At 48.6% G+C, this 21,838-nt stretch overlaps 1 protein-coding gene across 4 annotated transcripts in view; it reads left to right on the top strand.

The window, feature by feature from the left end:
* sertad4 (SERTA domain containing 4) overlaps nucleotides 1-15,334 on the top strand; it is a 54,134-nt gene extending 38,800 nt beyond the window's left edge. For 3 of the 4 annotated variants that reach the window (XM_061795076.1, XM_061795078.1, XM_061795077.1), the window contains exon 4: nucleotides 8,872-15,334. In XM_061795076.1, the coding sequence (XP_061651060.1) occupies nucleotides 8,872-9,705 (834 nt within the window). In that variant the 3' untranslated portion in view covers nucleotides 9,706-15,334. Of the gene's footprint in view, nucleotides 1-6,375; nucleotides 6,735-8,871 lie in introns of all 4 variants that reach the window. The other variant, XM_061795080.1, reaches the window with a different exon arrangement.
* The last annotated feature ends 6,504 nt before the right edge of the window (nucleotides 15,335-21,838 follow it).

The raw sequence follows: 21,838 nt of genomic DNA, 5'->3' as shown, positions 1-21,838 counted from the left end.
AACACTATACGCAATGGCGAGCAACGTGTTGAAATATGAGGAGGAGGAGGATTTCGACGTACAGGAATATCCAACTGAACTTGGCATCGTCAAACCGTACGTTTATACGTATTATATATTCATATATGTTTCAGTGACACGGCACAAGCTTTTACATAGGATGCAGTATTCCATTATATTGTGTGCCCCTTGCTCAAGTAGTGTTATAACACGCTGCACAGAAAGTATTTGCCGTGTATGTTGACTTGCCATAAAGGCAAAAGTACAGATGACAGTACTGAAAAGTATTCTGTGGGTCTTTTTTTCTTACCGCCCAGTGCATAATAACCATACTAGTGTCGTAGGTACAGTATATAAAAGGAAATCCTCACCTTTGTCAGCGCCGCATCGCGGCGGCGGCTGCGATATTTAGTTCTTTTCCTGGCGGTTGAGGTCCCGATGGCCGTAGGAAAATAGTTGGCGCCGCAGCTGGTTTCAGCCTCTACCTCTGTATCCAATGCTTTCTGCTAAGTCTTTCTCAAAACACGCCAGTTCGAAGTGATCATCACAGAGTTTGGAATGCTTGCTCGGCACCCATAGCTGACCACGTTTCTTCCCCTGTTGATTGACTTTCCCTATCCACTGGTCAGGTATTCCTTTTTCACTTGGAAAGCCCAAAAAACTCTTGCCACTGCCTGAACCATTTTGTACAACCAAATGCCACACAATAAACCATCGTGACATCGCTAAATCATACAACAACAAATATAAAAGGACGGGAACAACAGCATGGAACAATAGCACACAATGCCGAATGGCTCGTGTTATGTCACACCACCGAATAAAGCCGAAGACCGGAAGCCGTTGGATGCAAAAAGCAGAAGGCGCATTCTGAATCATATTTATCGATTAAACTGCTGTATATCTGCTGTATACTCACTTCGAAATGACAGATTTGGTTTGTAAAGGGGTTATAGCGTTAACAAGAGAATTTTGAACATCTTTGTCATCTGAGCTTTAACGTCGAGGTCCACAACCTCATAAAATATATAGTATATCCATCCATTTATGTTTTTTACTGAAAGAAAAAAATATTTGCAAATCCTTTTCAACCTATATTCAATTCAATACATGACAAAGACAAGATATTCAGTGTTTAAATTGATGAACGTTAATGTTTTTTTGGAAATATTCTCTCATTTTGAATTTGATGCCTACAACATGTTCCCCAAAAATCTGGGACAGGGGCAACAAAAGACTGTGAAATGCTCATAAACAATAACTGTGAATGCTCTAAAACACCTGTTTAGAACATTCCACAGGTGAACGTTAATTGGAAACAGGTGTCATGATTGGTATAAAGGATCATCCCGAAAGGCTCAGTTGTTCACAAGAAAGCATGGGGCGAGGTTCACCACTTTGTGAACAACTACGTGAGCAAAGAGTTTAACAGTTTAAAAACCACGTTTCTCATTATAAAATTGCAAGGAATTTAGGGATGTTATCATCTGCTGTTCATAATATCATCAAAAGATTTAAAAAATATGGAGAAATCTCTGCATGTAAGCAGCAAGCTCAAAAACCAAGACTGAAAGCCTGCGACCTTGGATCCCTCAGGCGGCATCATTGTGTAAAAGGCATTGCCACAGGGGGTCAGGAATACCAGAAAACCATTGCCAGTTAACACAGTTCGTCGCCACATCTACAAATGCAAGTTAAAACTTTACCATGCAAAGGGAAAGCCATCTATCAACAACACCCAGAAACGCCGCTGGCTTCTCTGGGCCCAAGCTCATATGAGATGGACTGTAGCAATGTGGAAAAGGGTTCTGTCGTCTGACAAGTCCACATTTCAAATTATTTTTGAAAAACATGGACGTAATGACCTCCAGGTCAAATAGGAAAAGGACCATCTGGATTGCTCCTTGAGCCGTCACCTTATCGTGGTGGAGAGGTTTGTGTGTCGCAATGATCCTAGGAGCTAAGTTGTCTGGGGCTTTATGTCCCTGGCAGGGTCACCAATGGCAAACAGGTCCGAGGTGAGGGACCAGACAAAGCACGGCTCCAAAAACCCCTATGACGAGTACAATAAATTGATTCAGGTTTCCCTTGCCCAGACGCGGGTCACCGGGGGCCCCCTCTGGAGCCAGGCCCTGAGGTGGGGCTCGAAGGCGAGCGCCTGGTGCGCGGGCCTCCACCCATGGGGCCCGGCCAGGCACAGCCCGAAAGGGTAACGTGGTTCTCCCTTCCCATGGGCTCACCACCTGTGGGAGGGGCCATCGGGGTCGGGTGCAGTGCGAGCTGGGGGGTGGCCGAAGGCGGGGACCTTGGCGATCCAATCCCCGGCTACAGAAGCTGGCTCTAGGGACGTGGAATGTCACCGCTATGGCAGGGAAGGAGCCCGAGCTGGTGTGGGAGGTTGAGAGTTCCGACTCGATATAGTCGGACTCGCCTCCACGCACAGCTTGGGCTCTGGTACCAGTCCTCTCGAGAGGGGTTGGACTCTCTTCCACTCTGGAGTTGCCCACGGTGAGAGGCGCCAAGCAGGTGTGGGTATACTTATTGCTCCCCGGCTCGGCGCCTGTACGTTGGTGTTCACCCCGGTGGACGAGAGGGTAGCCTCCCTCCGCCTTCGGGTGGGGGGACGGGTCCTGACTCTTGTTTGTGCCTATGCACCAAACAGCAGTTCAGAGTACCCACCCTTTTTGGAGTCCTTGGAGGGGGTGCTGGAGAGCACTCCAGCTGGGGACTCCATCGTTCTGCTGGGGAACTTCAACGCTCACGTGGGCAATGACAGTGAGACCTGGAAGGGCGTGATTGGGAGGAACGGCCCCCCCCCCGATCAGAACCCGAGCGGTGTTCTGTTATTGGACTTATGAGCTCATCACGGATTGTCCATAACAAACACCATGTTCAAGCATAAAGGTGTCCACACGTGCACTTGGCACCAGGACACCCTAGGTCGCAGTTCGATGATCGACTTTGTGGTCGTGTCATCGAACTTGCGGCCGCATGTCTTGGACATTCGGGTAAAGAGAGGGGCGGAGCTGTCAACTGATCACCACCTGGTGGTGAGTTGGTTCCGATGGTGGGGGAAGCTGCCGGTGCGACGTGGCAGGCCCAAACGTATTGTGAGGGTCTGCTGGGAACGTCTGGCGAAATCCCCTGTCAGAAGGAGTTTCAACTCCCACCTCCGACAGAACTTTGCTCATGTTCCGGGGGAGGCGGGGGACATTGAGTCCGAGTTGACCATGTTCCGCGCCTCCATTGCTGAGGCAGCCGACCGGAGCTGTGGCCGTAAGGTGGTTGGTGCCTGTCGTGGCGGCAATCCCCGAACCCGTTGGTGGACACCAATGGTGAGGGATGCCGTCAAGCTGAAGGAGTCCTATCGGGCCTTTTTGGCATGTGGGACTCCTGAGGCAGCTGATGGGTACCGGCTGGTCAAGCGGAATGCAGCTTTGGGATCGCTGAAGCAAAAACTCAGGCATGGGAGGAGTTCGGTGTGGCCATGGAGAAAGACTTCCGGACGGCTTCGAGGAAATTCTGGTCCACCATCCGGCATCTCAGGAGTGGGAAGCAGTACACCATCAACACTGTGTATAGTGGGGATGGGGCGCTGCTGACCTCGACTCGGGACGTTGTGAGCCGGTGGGGAGAATACTTTGTAGACCTCCTCAAATCCACCGACACGCCTTCCCATGAGGGAGCAGAGTCTGGGTTCTCTGAGGCGGGCTCTCCTATCTCGGGAGTTGAGGTCACCTAGGTGGTTAAAATGCTCCTCGGTGGCAAGGCCCCGGGGGTGGATGAGATTCCTCCGGAGTTCCTCAAGGCTCTGGATGTTGTAGGGCTGTCCTGGTTGACACGCCTCTGCAACATCGCGTGGAAATCGGGGACAGTGCCTCTGGATTGGCAGACTGGGGTGGTGGTCCCCCTTTTTAAGAAGGGGGTCAGGAGGGTGTGTTCCAACTACAGGGGGATCACACTCCTCAGCCTCCCTGGTAAGGTCTATTCAGGGGTGCTGGAGAGGAGGGTCCGTCAGGAAGTTGAATCTCAGATTCAGGAGGAGCAGTGTGGTTTTCGTCCTGGCCGTGGAACAGTGGACCAGCTCTACACCCTTGGCAAGTTCCTTGAGGGTGCATGGGAGTTCGCCCAACCAGTCTACATGTGTTTTGTGGACTTGGAGAAGGCGTTCGACCGTGTCCCTCGGGGGGTCCTGTGGGGGTGCTTCGGGAGTATGGGGTACCGAACCCCCTGATACGGGCTGTTCGGTCCCTGTACGACCGGAGTCAGAGTTTGGTCCGCATATCCGGCAGTAAGTCGGACTCATGTCCAGTGAGGGTTGGACTCCGCCATAACTTTTATGGACAGAATTTCTAGGCGCAGCCGAGGCATAGACGGGGTCCGGTTTGGGGGCCTCAGTATTGCATCTCTGCTTTTTGCTGATGATGTGGTTCTGTTGGCTTCATCAAGCCGTGACCTCCAACTCTCACTGGAGCAGTTCGCAGCCGAGTGTGAAGCGGCTGGGATGAGAATCACCACCTCCAAATCTGAGACCATGGTCCTCAGTCGGAAAAGGGTGGCGTGCCCTCTCCAGGTTGGGGATGAGATCCTGCCCCAAGTGGAGTTCAAGTATCTCTGGGTCTTGTTCACGAGTGAGGGAAGAATGGAACGGGAGATTGACAGGCGGATCGGTGCGGCGTCTGCAGTGACTTTGTATCGATCCATTGTGGTAAAGAAGGAGCTAAGCCGAAAGATCGATTTACCGGTCGATCTTCGTTCCTACCCTCACCTATGGTCACAAGCTGTGGGTCGTTACCAAAAGAATAAGATCCCGGATACAAGCGGCCGAAATGAGTTTCCTCCGCAGGGTGTCCGGGCTCTCCCTTAGAGATAGGGTGAGAAGCTTGGTCATCCGGGAGGATCTCAGAGTAGAGCCGCTGCTCCTTCACATCGAGAGGAGCCAGATGAGGTGGCTGGGGCATCTGATTCGGATGCCTCCTGGACGCCTCCCTGGTGAGGTGTTCCGGGCACGTCCCACCGGGAGGAGACCCCGGGGACGACCCAGGACACGCTGGAGAGACTACGTCCTTCGGCTGGCGTGGGAACGCCTCGGGATCCCCCCAGAAGAGCTAGATGAAGTGGCTGGGGAGAGGGAAGTCTGGGCGTCCCTGCTAAAGCTACTGGCCCCGCGACCCGACCTCGGATAAGCGGCAGAAAATGGATGGATGGATTGCGCAAAGTTCAAAAGCCAATATCTGTGATGGTGTCGGGGTGTGTTAATGGCCATGGCATGGGTAACTTGCACATCTGTGAAGGCACCATTTATGCCGAAAGGTACATTACATACAGGTTTTGTCATATATGCGGCCATCCAAGCAATGGCTTTTTCAGAGACGTCCCTGCTTATTTCAGCAAGACAATGACAAGCCACATTCTGCATGTGCGTGGATTTGTGTCATGGTTCTGTGTTCCGGTTGTTGTCTTCCCCCTGTCTCATACCCACCTGATCCTGAGAGCATCTTCACCACCTGTGCCTCATTCACCCTAATTACCCCTTGCATTTAACCTCGTGTCTCATTCTTTCTTGTCGCCAGTTCCTTGTACCATGTCGTCGCGTTCCAGCATTCCTTGTTTCCATGTCACAGACTCACAGTAAGACTAGACCCTGTTCCGATTATCGACCTCGCCTTTTTGCCTCAGGTTTTTGGATATTGTTGCCTTTTTTGGATTGCCATACCTCTGCCCATATGTTAAACCTCTCTTTTTGAAACTGTCCATTTGTTTTGGAGTCGTGCATTTTTGGGTCCTATCCTCTGTTCCGTCCATGACAGAACGAACTGGCCATAACATGGACCCAGCAGACTAAGATTCATGGTTGAGAAGAATGAAACAGCTGGCACAGCACCCGATGCCGCCACTGTACCGCCGTTTCCAGGTGAAGCAGTCACCATGCAGCCACCTGCCACCTCCGCTGCTGTCTGCCCATAGCTCTCTCGACCGGAGAGGTTCTCTGGAGATTCTGGGAATATTAAGCCGTTCATCACTCACTGCGAACTCCACTTTGAGCTGCAGGCAGCTCCCTTCCCCACCGAGTGGGCAAAAATCGCTTTCGTCATTTCCCACCTGACTGGTCGTGCGGAGGCGTGGGCTACTGCTGAATGGAGCTGCAATTCCACCGCATGTCATTCGTGGCCTTTTTTCGTAAAGACTAAGGAGCAAATTTTTCAGTTTTCCACACCAGATCGTGAGGCAGCTTGCTCCCTTGTCACCTTACAACAAGGCAAGCGCAGGGTGTCAGATTACGTGATTGATTTTCGCATTCTAGCAGCTGAGAGTCAGTGGAATAATAGGGCACTGCTCGATGCATTTTTTCATGGACTATCCCCCGCCGTCAAGGATCATTTGGTCCCGCTAGACCCGCCGACCGACTTGGACACTCTCAACGCTCTCGCCGTAAAGATTGACAAGAGGCTTTTGAATCGCGACCTGGACGGAGTTCGGCGGAGGGCTGCGTCACCACGCACTTGGAGGACGAGACTCGGTGACCAGCCAAACCAAGGCAGATCCCCCGTTTCCGGTCTCAATCCACTGGCTAGTGTCACCATCGATGAACCCATTCAACTGGGCAGGTTCCGTCTCTCCCCTGAGGAACGTCAAGGCCGGCTGAGGGAAGGGCGGTGCTTCTAATGCGGGCACTTGGGTCATTCCATGAGCAACTGTCAAGTCAAGGTTGCCGGTGCAAGGGCACGGGAGAGGTGAGTCTGAATTTTATTAAGGAAGACCCTGCCCGGGTTCTTCCTAAAGTGACACTATGCTCTCCGGAGCAAGAAATTCATACACCTGTATTAATTGACTCTGGTTCTGACGCAGACTTACTCAACTCCCTCCTCGTTAGACATATGCACCTTAGAACCTTTCAAATAAAATGCCACCGCAACACCTATGATGCAGATGGTAGTTTTATGGGCAAGATCACTCACCGCACCCAAACACTCACATTTGACATTTCCTGATTCTCACTCAGAACGCCTTAGTTTTCATATTTTTAACGTCATGAATCATGACCTTATTTTCGGGAACCCATGGTTGAAATTACATAATCCCCACATTGACTGGTCCTCTTGGCAGGTTATGTCATGGGGCAGCAATTGCGCCCAGAACTGTTTCAAGCCTCCATGTGATGTTCAGTGTTCTGCGGTCAGACAAGTCCACATTTCAAATTGTTTTTGGAAATTGTGGACGTCGTGTCCTCCGGGCCAAGAACCATCCGGACTGTTATGGACGCAAAGTTCAAAAGCCAGCATTTGTGATGGTATGGGGGTGTGTTAGTGCCAATGGCATGGGTAACTTTCACATCTGTGAAGGCACCATTAATGCTGAAAGGTACATACAGGTTTTGGAGAAACATATGCTGCCATCCAAGCAACGTCTTTTTCATGTACGCCCCTGCTTATTTCAGCAAAACAATGCCAAACCACATTCTGCATGTGTTATTACAGCGTGGCTTCGTAGTAAAAGACTGGCCTACCTGCAGTCCAGACCTGTCTCCCATTGAAAATGTGTGGCGCATTATGAAGCGTAAAATACGACAACGGAAACCCCGGACTGTTGCACAGCTGAAGCTATACATCAAGCAAGAATGGGAAAGAATTCCACCTTGCTTCAACAATTAGTGTCCTCAGTTCCCAAACGTTTATGTAACACAGTGGTAAACATGTTTAAATTCTAAGTTAATGATTATTTGCTAAAAACAATCAAGTTTATCAGTTTGAACTTAAAATATCTTGTCTTTGTAGTGTATTCAATTAAATATAGGTTGGAAATGATTTGAAAATCATTGTATTCTGTTTTCATTTATGTTTAACACAACGTCCCAACTTCATTGGAATTGGGGTTGTAGTTAGTAATAGTTTAATTTTTCTTTTTTTAAACACACTGCTTTGGAACTGAGCTTCCAAAAGCACAAGATCGGCAGATAAATACCTAAATGTATATTGAAGAAATAAAGAAAGTGTGACCAGGTGAGTAAAAGATATTTCAAATATAAACAAATTGAACGAATATTTACAGCTAAACAGCTTTTGCTCATTTTTACATTGCACTTTGCGCATGTTTGCCAATTTGCGCCAAGCTGGGTGTTGCAGCACAGCAAGGGTGTGCCCTTGGAGACGTGCCCCGCGGCATGACAATTTGGTGGTAGAAAGTCGGTCTAAACTTACACCTGCTCAGACCACGTCTCAGTCCTGGCACAAGGTAGACCGCTGGTCTACTGCACAGGCAGACAGACACTGAGCTTGGCGGACGGAGATGCGTGGTTGTTGTCAAAAGTATTTTATTTTTAATATGAACACTCGGCATCAAACTCTGAATCATTGTAGAAATAAATTCATTGTCCGTATTATTATTATTATTATTAATATTATTGTTGTTGTTATTATTATTATTATACCACTGACTGGCTCAGCTATGGTGGGGGAGAGAGGGGAGACACAAACGATCGGGGAGAAATACACGAGGTCCGCGGGCATATTTAAGTCGCGAGCGGTTATCACCAGCTCATTCTGTGTATAATAAGAGTACCCGCTCACCTTGTCTGTTGCCACACCGGCCAAGAACAGTGACAATGCTCCGATCAAGCACAGATCGCAGCAATTACAAATCGTCCCCTTCCACACAGAGTTGTCTCCATGGGAGACTGTGAGTTATGCCACATTTAAAGGGACCTTTAACTTTTCTTTTTAGGGTAGTACTTTGGGGGCATATGACGAATAAATATTCATATAAATTATGTAGGACTGTCAATTGAGCAACTGGAATGTTTAATTTTTGTCTGACTGAATCCAAATATATATTTCTTTACTAATTACCTTCCCCTGGTTGTTCGGATCTCAGGTGGCACCCGTTTTGGAGGAACGGGCCCATGTGCTGCGTCTCTCTCTGGAGAAGATGCGATTCATTGATGACCCTGAGGCTTTCCTGCGACGCTCCGTCCTTGTCAACAATCTCCTCCGACGTATACGAGCTGACATCCTGCTTCAGAGCACTGAATGGTGCATCTCTCCCAACCAATTTTTTACCACTGTCTTACCCCCACCCTCAAACCCCACACAGCAGACACTCAACAGGTCCGTCCCCACACCAATCTGCTTTGCACCTCAACCCGGACCGCCCTTCCGAAAGCGGTTCCGAATGGTCCGTGCAGGACAAGGGCACCTCCGTAATGACTGTGCCCAAACATGTTGCTGTATCTATGCTGCGGCTGCAGCCGCAGGACAGTACCTTAACCTCCCATTCTCCATGTACGATGCAGAACTCTCTGCACCACACTCATCCTCCTTCTTTCAAATAGCTAGCCATCGTAAGTTAGGACTGACTGTCATAGACGGGCATGATGATGAGGATGAGGATGCAGAGGAGGAGGATGAAATTGAGGAAGAGGAGGAGGAGGAAGAAGTTGGTGAAAGAAGACAAGCAGGACCTTCTACTGATTTGGTTAAAGATACATCAAGGCAGAAAAGTAGCATGAGGACCATGCAGGGTCACGCACACACAAGGACAGAGGCAGAGATTACTGCTAGCTTCGAAGTGCAAGTGGAGGATGAGCTACAAGAGGAAGCGCACGGTATCCGACCTTGTGAGTGGGACTCTGATGCAGGAGGAGCTCTTCTCAAGGTTCACTGCTGGCAGCGTCAGCGTTTCAAAGACAATGAGAATTTGCTTACATAAAAATCATGGAGAATATAAGGGTCATTATGTTATAATTTAATCACTAACAGTAAAGACACTAACTTAAAAAATTTTATTACATTTTTTTCATTCTCTTCCGCTTTTCCGAGGTCCTGTCATGGGGGCAGCAGCTAAAGCAGGGAAGCCCAGACTTCCCTCCCTTAAGCCACTCCATCCAGCTCTTCCGGGGGATCCCAAGTTGTTCCAAGGCCAGCTTGGAGACATCTGGAGTCTCTCCAGCATGTCCTGGGTCATCCCCTGGTCCTCCTACTGGTGGGCCATGCACGGAACACCTCACCAGGGAGCCGTCTAGGAGGCATCCTAACCAGATGCCTGAGACACCTCATCATGCTCCTCTCAATGCGAATGAGGAGCGGCTCGACTCTGATCCCCTCCCAGATGAACAAGCCTCTCACCCTATCTCTAAGGGAGAGCCCGGATATCCTGCGGAGGAAACTCATTTTGGTTGCATGTATCTGCCATCTTGTTCTTTTGGTCACGACCCACAGCTCGTGACTATAGGTGAGGGTAGGAGTGAGAGCGCTTAGCCTTCCAGCTGAGCTCCTTCTTCACCACAACAGACCGATACAGAGTCCGCATCACTGCAGAGGCTGCACCGATCCGCTTGTGAATCTCACGCTCGATTCTACCCTCACTCATGAACAAGACTCAGAGATACTTGAACTCCTCCACTTGGCAGGAACTCATTCCCGACTCAGAGAGGCCACTCCACCCTTTCCCGAGTGAGGTCCATGTTCTCAGATTTAGAGGTGCTGATTCTCATCCCAACTGCTTCACACTCGGCTGCAAATCGCTCTGGTGAGATTTGAAGATCGCGGCTTGAAGAAGCCATCAGAACCACAGCATCTGCAAAAAGCTAATGTGTAATACGAGCCTTGGCTGCGCCTACACATTCTGTCCATAAAAGTTATGAACAGAATCGGTAACAAAGAACATCCTTGACAGAGTCCAACCCTCACTGGAAACGAATCCGACTTACTGGCGGCAATGCGAACCAAAATCTGACACCAGTCGTACAGGGACCAAACAGCCCGTATCTGGGGCTCTGATAGCCCATACTCCCGGAGCACCGTCCACAGGGCGGCCCAAGCGACATGGTCGAATGCCTTCTTCAAAGTCTACAAAGCACATGTAGACTGGTTGGGCACACTCCCATGCACTCACGAGTTACCCTGCCAAGGGTGTAGAGCTGGTCCACTGGTCCACGGCCAGGACGAAAACCACACTGCTCCTCCTGAATCGGAGATACAACTTCCAGACTGACTCTCCTCTCTAGCACCCCCAAATAGGCCTTATCTGGGAGACTGAGGCGTGTGATCCTCCTATAGTTGGAACACACACTCAGGTTACCCTAGAAAGGGGGACCACCGCCCTGGTCTGTCAATCCAGAGGCACTGTCCCCCATGTCCATGCGATGTTGCAGAGGCTTGTCAAACCAGGACAGCCCCACAACATCCAGAGCTCCCACGGGGCCTTGGCAACCAAGAGATTTTTAACCACCCAGACTCTGCTTCCTCATACGAAGGCGTGTCAGTGGAATTGAAGTCTTTTAAGTATTCGACCCACCGACTCACAACGTCCCGAGTCGAGGTCAGCAGCGCCCCATCCCCACTATACAATGTGTTACCCCTCCTGAGACACCAGATGGTGGACCAGAATTTCTTCGAAGCCGTCTGGAAGTCATACTCCATGGCCTCGTCAAACTCCACCCACGCCCGACTTTTTGCCTCAGCGACCGTATTCTGCTTGGCCTGCCAGTACCCATCAGCTGCCTCTGCCAAAAAGGCCCAATAGGACACTTTCTTCAGCTTGACAGCATCTCTTATCGCTGGTGTCCACCAACGGGTTCGGGGATTGCTGCCATGACAGGCACTGACCACCTTACGGCCACAACTTCGGTCGGCCACCTCAACAATGGAAGCCCGGAACATGGTCCACTCTGACTCAATGTCACCTGCCTCCTCCGGGCGAAGTTCTGCCGGAGGCGGGAGTTGAAACATTTCTAACAGGGGACTATGCTAGAGGTTCCCAGCAGACCCTCACAATGCGGTTGGGTCTGCCAGGTCGGACCATGGTGGTGATCGGTTGACAGCTCCGCCACTCTCTTCACCCGAGTGTCCAAGATATGCGGCCGTAAGTCCGATGACACAACCGCAAAGTCGATCATCGAACTGCAGCCTTGGGTATCCTGGTGCCAAGTGCACATGTGGACACCCTTATGTCCGAACATGGTGTTCGTTATGGGCAATCTATGACGAGCACAGAAGTCCAATAACAGAACACCGCTCGGGTTCTGATCGGGGGAGCCAGGTCTCACTGTCATTGCCCACGTAAGCGTTAAAGTCCCCCAGAAGAACGAGGGTGTCCCCAGTGGGAGAGCTTTCCAGTACCCGCTCCAAAGACTCCAAAAAGGGTGTGTAATCTGAGCAGCTGTTAGGTGCATCGGCACAAACAACAGTAAGGACCCATCCTCAACGAGGCTACCCTCTTGTCCACCGGGGTAAACCCCAATGTACAGGCACGAAGCTGTGGCGCAGTAGGTATACCCAGCTCTCTGCGTGCCCAATCCCCTGAGCCTCCTCCCACAGGTGGTGAGCACATGGGAAGGGGGACCCACATTGTTTCTTAGGGCTATGCCCAACCGGGTACCATGGGTGCTCAAGGTGCTCACAAACAAGCCCCACCTCCTGACCTGGGGGGCCCGTTGACCTGCGTCCGGGCGAGGGAAAACGTCTTCCAATGTTTGGAATCATCTGAGGGGATCTTTGAGTCTTGCTTTGTCTCATTCCTCACCTCGGACCTGTTTGCCATGGGTGACCCTGCAAAGGGCATAAAGCCCCAGACAACTTAGCTTCTAGGATCATTGGGACAGACAAACCCCTCCACCACGATAAGGTGATGGCTCAGGGAGGGACGTCTTGGTTTTGTATGGGTTAATGTGTCCCATGTTGAAACAGCCACGCTTAAAATCCTATTTTCAAAAGCTTATTGATGATTTAAAATTGTAGGTGTTCATAAAGGCAATCCTTATCGACAGAACAAATGTTGGTGGTCCATTGAAATACACTTAGTTTTATCAAAGACAAGCAGCTTCATAAAAATTGTGTGATTTTCACAATTTACACGTGTTGCCCTTCAAACTCTGCTGGTCCAAGTCCATACATGATCCGAACTACTCATTAAACCTATAACACTCGTCTTCATACAATCATAATAATGGTGAAGACGTAATAGTTCAGACACTTTCACAAATTAATACATATTCATATCCAAGAAGTAACACCATTGATTTTGCTGTCTGCTATTGTGTGAATGCAAAATGCCTACCTTATCCTAGCACTTCTGCCGACATTACCATCTGATTTATTGCAACAACATAATGAGGCTCTGCCCAGTGGCGTTAATGGTAAAGTAAATTTTAGTGACAAAGAAGGATGGTTTGTAAACGAACCAAAAAAAGGAACTCAGACGACACTAAGATGCATGTGTGTTATTTGTTATGGAGAACAAATATCAGACACCGAATGGTTTAGACATTTTGGCCTTAAAAGTTTGAAAAATATTACTTTCGAAATATTTCTTTTTTCTTAGAAACAATTATGATCCTTTTATGGATAAAAACTGCCTTAAATTCAAATACGGTACTCAGATCAGTAAAATTATTTGATTTTCAAAAGGAAAATGTCTTTACTGTTTATGATCAAATTATAAGAAAATGACACATAAATGCAGAAATGATCAACAGTTTTTAACTGAACTTTAGCTGTAATTCCAAGCTAACTTAATTTTAACGATAAAAGAAAGATCAAAGTAAAGGAAGAACCACAAAACATTAGGCCTCAACATTTCTCCATAAACTGTGTTGTAAGGGTAAATATTGTAAGTGATCTCCAAGACTCCAGTCTCCAAGACTATTTTCAAATTCCATAGCAATGATCCAATGGTCTTATTTCAGGACCCTAAACAAGAGTCTGTTTATGATTGTGTTCAGAATATAATGTAGAATTCCAAATCTTGACTTTTTTTTTTTAAATTAATTTTGATTACATAAAATTATGTATTGTTACTTTGACCTGGAAGGGAGACACCGTGTATTATAGAGACAACAATCATAAGCTTTGGCAATGGTAAAACACAAATGTGAAGTGCCTTAGAGTTTTTACGGTTCATGTATTTTGTGTGTTCATGTTATTGTTCCTAAAAGACTTGACACTGGCATTTTGTTGAATGCTGTGACTTTTTTTCAAATGTGAGTAAAACTCTCACTTAAATATACACTCAAAATGTGTTTTTTTGTTTGTTTTTTGTATTATTATTATTTTTTTTATTATTATTTAGAATGCATGTTGTGGATGACTCAGCACTGACCATACACAAACTTGAGCGAACTTTGAAGAAAACTTTTGTTAGGAAAACTAAAGCCTACATTGTAACCATTTATTAAAGAAGTTTGACCTGTATTTTTTCCTGGTCTTGTGCCCCCAAGAAAATCAACCTAAAATACATTATTTCCATCTCATAATTAACTAAATCTGTTTGTATTAGTTTTGTGTTCCCTTGTGTTGCACATATGATAAATAATACATTATCAACATAATGAACTATTGTAACACATTTAAATCAATTGGCGAGGGTTTGTTTGAAAAAGTTAATATACTGTACATGTACATCCTCAGATCGTGACGTCCACTCTAATATATGTCTCAATGAATCCTTTATTTTTCTTTCTTTTCCCCTCAGAAAAAAATATCTAGTGGCTCCAGTAAGTAGCTGTAATCACTTTAACGACAGCAACGTCTCCACGAAGTGGCATACTGTAGTTCAATTTGACCTCGACCTTAAGATGATTTGCTGAGTGCTTTCACCATGAGTTTGAAGGCAGGATGCAAATGGCTGTATGACCTCTGAAAATAGTGTGACATTATCGCAGCAGGACAATGTGTAACTTGCCAGTGGTGAGAGCATTTTTTTTTAATAATGATGAGGATATTGAATTGATACAACATACAATAAACACGGCAGTATTCTCTAAAAGCCGTGCAGTAAGTAAAAACGTGAAGTGAATGTAACTTAAGACTGCTTTGGCCACACTGTTGAAGCAGGTGTGTGACATGATCATATGTGATATTAAACTTAATCAGGGAGGAATTAGCAATTAATAGGAAACCAAAAATATAAAGGATGCACAAATAGAAGCTGCCCATTCCAGGAGCTGGAAGTTGCATATTCCATGCCCATTGTAGCACAGAAGTAACAATTCTTCGATGACCAATCAATGGATAGAAGCAGGCACATGCAAAGATAGACCCCTCATGGGGCTCCAGCACGAGCCCCTTTGCGACGGATGAAAAAAATGTGCCCTTTCTTCTGTCGCCCTTATTTTCCCCCTTTATTAATCAATTTAAAAAAATAATAATAACCATTACCCTCTCTGTCATCAATTCTCCCTCAGTTTTTGATATCTGTTGGGCATTTATGTGAGTCCCTGTGAGAATTGTGCCACTCACTGAACCGCAATGCGCATATGCTGCCCTTCAACTCTTGTTAATAGTTTTACTATTGACTGTATTGCTTGTGTAAACATAAATAAATACATATGTTAAATACATACTATTGCTTTTTTCTTAATTGCATGAATATTTCGGCGATGGGAGATGTTTTTGTGTGCACCTGCCCACAAAAATGTCTGTGCACGTGCCTGGACAGAACACCCCGGGCCACTAGTTTAGGAAATACAGCCGCGACAATTTAAGGGACACTGTGTAGGAAATACTCCCATCTAGCGTTGATATTGTGTATTACATACAAATGAATAGTGCACTAGCGCCTCAGTTTACCAAACATGTATTGAAGCAACGGTAGCTGTCGGAGATAAAAAACCCTAAGGAAAGGAAATTTGTTGAAAGACTGGCTAATACGGGACAGTTGCCCCTACTGTGTTATGCTGCCTATGGGAAACAACTCTGTCGAACAAAACTGAATGAAATTGGGCTTGGAAACCGCTTTGCATTGTGGGTTGAGGCGGCCACAATGGCTTACTAAGCAGGCTATACTATGTGTTTTCCGCAACTGAAAAACATGTTAAAATGCTAAAAAACGATGGGATTTTACAATGAAAAACTAGACCGCAAACCCAGAGACCGATACCTGGAAAAAAAAATACATGCAGTATAAATGGTTTGGATCCATACGAAATCCCGAATACAGAGTGGAGCAGCGACAGGCCGGACCTACTGCCTCCGTTGTGTGCAGCGGATTTACGTAGCTCGTGTGTGGTATTCCTACACTTCAGAGCAGTTGAAGAAGTATAAATCGTTAGCAGGACCTTAACATGATAAAGCCGACCGGCGAACAATGCCAACGTGTCATTCGGATGAAGGTAGGTGGAGCTAATCAAGTTGCATGTGTGTTTCTCACATATTACTCAGCAATCCAGCTAGAATGAATGATTCTGATATAACGATATCAATAAAGACAGCTGTCGATCATGACACATCCCACATGCTTTGTTACATGTAAAAAACAAATGTTTTTACTTACTGCAATAAAAATGTAAGGAGCACACTTGTCGTTGCCGTGATATTGTCGAAGGTTAGATTTTTTTTCATTTTACAACACATCAAAGCCATCCATCCATCCATTTTCTATCGCTTATCTGAGGTCGGGTCGTGGGGGCAGTAGCTTTAGCAGGGACACCCAGACTTCCCTCTCCTCAGGCACTTCATCCAGGTCTTCCAGGGGGATCCCGAGGCGTTCCCAGGCCAGCCGAAGGATGTAGTCTCTCCAGCGTGTCCTGGGCGTGCCCGGAACACCTCACCAGGGAGGCATCCGAATCAGATGCCCCAGCCACCTCATCAGGCTCCTCTCGATGTGGAGGAGCAGCGGCTCTACTCTGAGATCCTGCCGGATGACTGTGCTTCTCACCCTATCTCTAAGGGAGAGCCCGGACACCCTGTGGAGGAAACTCATTTCGGCCGCTTGTATCCGGGATCTTGTTCTTTCGGTCACGACCCACAGCTCGTGACCATAGGTGAGGGTAGGAACGTAGATCGACTGGTAAATTGAGAGCTTTGGCTTTCGGCTTAGTGACTGTTTTTTGTCAATGTCTTTATGTCTCAAAAGTGTTCTCTGTCAATTGACTGTCTGTTGACGTACTAGAGCGGCTCTAACTACTGGAGACAAATTCCTTGTGTGTTTTTGGGAAATACTTGGCAAATAAAGATGATTCTGATTCTGATACAAAGTCCGCATCACTGCAGACGCTGCACCGATCCGATCTCCCGTTCCATTCTTCCCTCCCTCGTGAACAAGACCCCAAGATACTTGAACTCCTCCACTTGGGGCAGGAATTCATCCCCGACCTGGAGATGGCATGCCACCCTTTTCCGACTGAGGACCATGGTCTCAGATTTGGAGGTGCTGATTCTCATCCCAGCCGCTTCACACTCAGCTGCGAACTGCTCCAGTGAGAGTTGTAGGTCACGGCTTGATGACGCCAACAGAACCACATCATCTGCAAAAAGCAGAGATGCAATACTGAGGCCACCAAACCGGATCCCCTCTACGATTCGGCTGCACCAAGAAATTCTGTCCATAAAAGTTATGAACAGAATCGGTGACAAAGGGCAGCCTTGGCGGAGTCCAACCCTCACCGGAAACGAGTCCGACTTACTGCCGGATATGCGGACCAAACACTGACTCCGGTCGTACAAGGACCGAACAGCCCGTATTAGGGGGTTCGGTACCCCATACTACCGGAGCACCCCCCACAGTACCTCTCGAGGGACACGGTCGAACGCCTCCTCCAAGTCCACAAAACACATGTAGACTGGCTGGGCGAACCTCCATGCACCCTCGAGGACCCTGCTGGTCCACTGTTCCACGGCCAGGACGAAAACCACACTGCTTCTCCTGAATCTGAGATTCAATTTCCCGACGGACCCTCCTCTCCAGCCCCCCTGAATAGACTTTACCAGGGAGGCTGAGGAGTGTGATCCCCCTGTAGTTGGAACACACCCTCCTGTTCCCCTTCTTAAAAAGGGGGACCACCACCCCTGTCTGCCAATCCAGAGGCACTGTCCCCGATGTCCACACGATGTTGCAGAGGCGTGTTAACGAGGACAGCCCTACAAAATCCAGAGCCTTGAGGAACTCGGGCGAATCTCATCCACCCCCGGGGCCTTGCCACCGAGGAGCTTTTTAACCACCTCGGTGACCTCAACCCCAGAGATAGGAGAGGCCGCCTCAGAGAACCCAGACTCTGCTCCCTCATGGGAAGGCGTGTCGGTGGAATTGAGGAAGTCTTCGAAGTATTCTCCCCACCGGCTCACAACGTCCAGAGTCGAGGTCAGCAGCGCCCCATCCCCACTATACAGTCTTGATGGTGCACTGCTTCCCCCTCCTGAGACGCCGGATGGTGGACCAGAATTTCCTCGAAGCCGTCCGGAAGTATTTATAAATGGCCTCACCGAACTCCTCCCATGCCCGAGTTTTTGCTTCAGCGACCACCAAAGCTGCATTCCGCTTGGCCAGCCGGTACCCATCAGCTGCCTCAGGAGTCCCACAGGCCAAAAAGGGCCGATAGGACTCCTTCTTCAGCTAGACAGCATCCCTCACCGTTGGTGTTCACCAACAGGTTCGGGGATTGCTGCCACGACAGGCACCAACCCCCTTATGGCCACAGCTCCGGTCGGCCGCCTCACCAATGGAGGCGCGGAACATTGTCCACTCGGACTCGATGTCCCCCGCCTCCCCCGGAACATGAGCAAAGTCGGAGGTGGGAGTTGAAACTCTTTCTGACAGGGGATTCCGCCAGACGTTCCCAGCAGACCCTCACAATACGTTTGGGCCACCATCGGAGCCAACTCACCACCATGTGGTGATCAGTTGTGTCATGGGTGTGTGTTCCGGTTTTTGTCTTCCCCCTGTTTCACACACACCTGCTCATGTGAGCATCTTCACCACCTGTGCCTCGTTCACCCAAATTACCCCTTGTATTTAACCTCGTGTCTCATTCCCTCTCGTCGCCAGTTCGTTGTACATTGTCGTCGCGTTCCAGCATTACTTGTTTCCACGTCACAGACTTGACCCTGTTCCGATTATTGATCTCGCCTCTTTGGCTCATGTTTTTGGATACTGTTGCCTTTCTTGGATTGCCTGCCTGTGTACCGACCTATATATTAAACCTCTCTTTTTGGAAACTGTCCATTTGTTTTGGAGTCGTGCATTTTTGGGTCCTATCCTCTGTTCAGTTGACAGCTCCGCCCCTCTCTTCACCCGGGTGTCCAAGACATGCGGCCGCAAGTCCGATGACAAGACCACAAAGTCGATCATCAAACTGCGACCTAGGTTGTCCTGGTGCCAAGTGCACATGTGGACACCCTTATGCTTGAACATGGTGTTCGTTATGGACAATCCGTGATGAGCACAGAAGTCCAATAACAGAACACCGCTCGGGTTCTGATCGGGGGGGGCCGTTCCTCCCAATCACGCCCTTCCAGGTCTCACTGTCATTGCCCACGTGAGCATTGAAGTCCCCCAGCAGAACGATGGAGTCCCCAGCGGGAGCGCTCTCCAGCACCCCCTCCAAGGACTCCAGAAAGGGTGGGTACTCTGAACTGATGTTTGGTGCATAGGCACAAACAACAGTCAGGACCCGTCCCCCCACCCGAAGGCGGAGGGAGGTTACCCTCTCGTCCACCGGGGTGAACCCCAACATACAGCCGCCGAGCCGGGAAGTAATAAGTATACCGACACCTGCTTGGCACCTCTCACCGTGGGCAACTCCAGAGTGGAAGAGAGTCCAACCCCTCTCGAGAGGACTGGTACCAGAGCCCAAGCTGTGGGTGTAGCCGAGTCCGACTATATCTAGTCGGAACTTCTCGACCTCACACACCAGCTCGGGCTCCTTCCCTGCCAGAGAGGTGACATTCCACGTCCCTAGAGCCAGCTTCTGTAGCCGGGGTTCGGATCGCCAAGGTCCCTGCCTTCGGCCACTGCCCAGCTCGCACTGCACCCGACCCCTATGACCCCTCCCACAGGTGATGAGCCCATGGGAAGGGGGACCCACGTTGCCCTTTCGGGCTGTGCCCGGCCGGGCCCCATTGGTGCAGGCCTGGCCACCAGGCGCTCGCCTTCGAGCCCCACCTCCAGGCCTGGCTCCAGAGGAGGGCCCCGGTGACCCGCGTCCGGGCAAGGGAAACCTGAGTCCATTTTTTGTCGTCATCATAAGGGGTCTTTGAGCCGTGCTTTGTCTGGTCCCTCACCTAGGACTTGTTTTGCCATGGGTGACCCTGCCACGGGCATAAAGCCCCAGACAACTTAGCTCCTAGGATCACACAAACCCCTCCATCACGATAAGGTATCGGCTCAAGGAGGGGGACATCCGACCTATTCTGAAACTACGAGGAATTCCATCTTTCTTGCCGTCGCTAAGCAGGAAAGCTCCAAAAATGTAGTCCATTGTCAATTTTTTTCCCTTTGCGATCATGTGACGAGGGGTTGCTCCATGTACCAAGGCAACGTCTCACCATACTTCAATTCGAATGACAAAATATGAAGTCAAAATTGTTATATTGTCCATATATTTTCTACTTAGTACTGCTTGCTTAAACTAGATATGGCCTCAGGTGGGCTTGGCCACTGGGAGCTGTGTGCTTGGGTAACTGTTGATCAGAGATGGCGCTGTCTGTGGGCAAAGGCCGCCAAACAAGGAATATATGGAGCCACACGAGCATGATTCGCCCCTCATCTTGTGGAAAGAACCCAGCGTCCTGACTCTTCTTCAGCATGTTTTTCATTTTATCTCGTGCTTTTTGTCTATCCTTATTATATCCTTGAACTGTTCCAATAAAATAGGGCCATATTAATTTCACTTGTTCACCGACGGTTATCTTACCTTTTCCAATACCTTCTAAATCAACTGTAATATTCTCACCTTTCCACATGAAATTCATTTACACATACAATGTCAAAACACAACTAAGTCCCAGTAAAATGTTTTGTGTTATTTTATCTAGTTTATATATACACTGAACAAAAATATAAACGCAACACTTTTGTTTTTGCTCCCATTTTTCGTGAGCCGGACTCAAAGATCTAAAACTTTTTCTACATACACAAAAGGCCATTTCCCTCAAATATTGTTCACAAATCTGTCTAAATCTGTGTTCGTGAGCATTTCTCCTTTGTCGAGATAATCCAACCCACCTCACAGTTGTGGCATATCAAGATGCTGATTCGACAGCATGTTTATTGCACAGGTGTGCCATAGGCTGGCCACAGTAAAAGGCCACTCTGAAGTGTGCAGTTTTATCACACAGGACAATGCCACAGATGTCGCAAGTTCTGAGGGAAAAATAATAACAACAGCGTACAACAGAGTTGTTGCGCATGAATTGAATGTTCATTTCTCTACCAGAAGCCGTCTCCAAAGGTGTTTCAGACAATTTTACAGTATATCCAACCGGCCTCACATCCGCAGACCACGTGTAACAACACCAGCCCAGGACCGCCACACCCAGCATGCTCACCTCCAAGATCGTCTGAGACCAGCCACCCGGACAGCTGCTGCAACAATCGGTTTGCATAACCAAAGAATTTCTGCACAAACTGTCAGAAACCGTCTCAGGGAAGCTCATCTGGCATGTTGGAGAGGTGTTCTCTTCACGGATGAATCACAGTTTTCACTGTTCGGGGCAGATGGCAGACAGCGTGTGTTGCGTCGTGTGGGTGAGCGGTTTGCTGATGTCAACGTTGTGGATCGAGTGGCCCATGGTGGCGGTGGGGTTATGGTATGGGCAGGCGTATGTTATGAGCAACGAACACAGGTGCATTTTATTGATGGCATTTTGAATGCACAGAGATACCGTGACGAGATACTGAGGCCCATTGTTGTGCCATTCATCCACGACCATCACCTCATGTTGCAGCATGATAATGCATGTTGCAAGGATCTGTACACAATTCCCGGAAGCTGAAAACATCCCAGTTCTTGCGTGGCCAGCATACTCCCCGGACATGTCACACATTGAGCCTGTTTGGGATGCTCTGGATCAGCGTATATGACAGTGTGTTCCATTTCCTGCCAATACCCAGCAACTTCGCACAGCCA

This window comes from Phyllopteryx taeniolatus, chromosome 13 (assembly GCF_024500385.1).
Source record: "Phyllopteryx taeniolatus isolate TA_2022b chromosome 13, UOR_Ptae_1.2, whole genome shotgun sequence".
Lineage (NCBI taxonomy): Eukaryota > Metazoa > Chordata > Actinopteri > Syngnathiformes > Syngnathidae > Phyllopteryx > Phyllopteryx taeniolatus.
The sequence above is the reverse complement of the archived record's forward strand: the minus strand, read 5'-3'. Positions and strand labels throughout refer to the sequence as shown.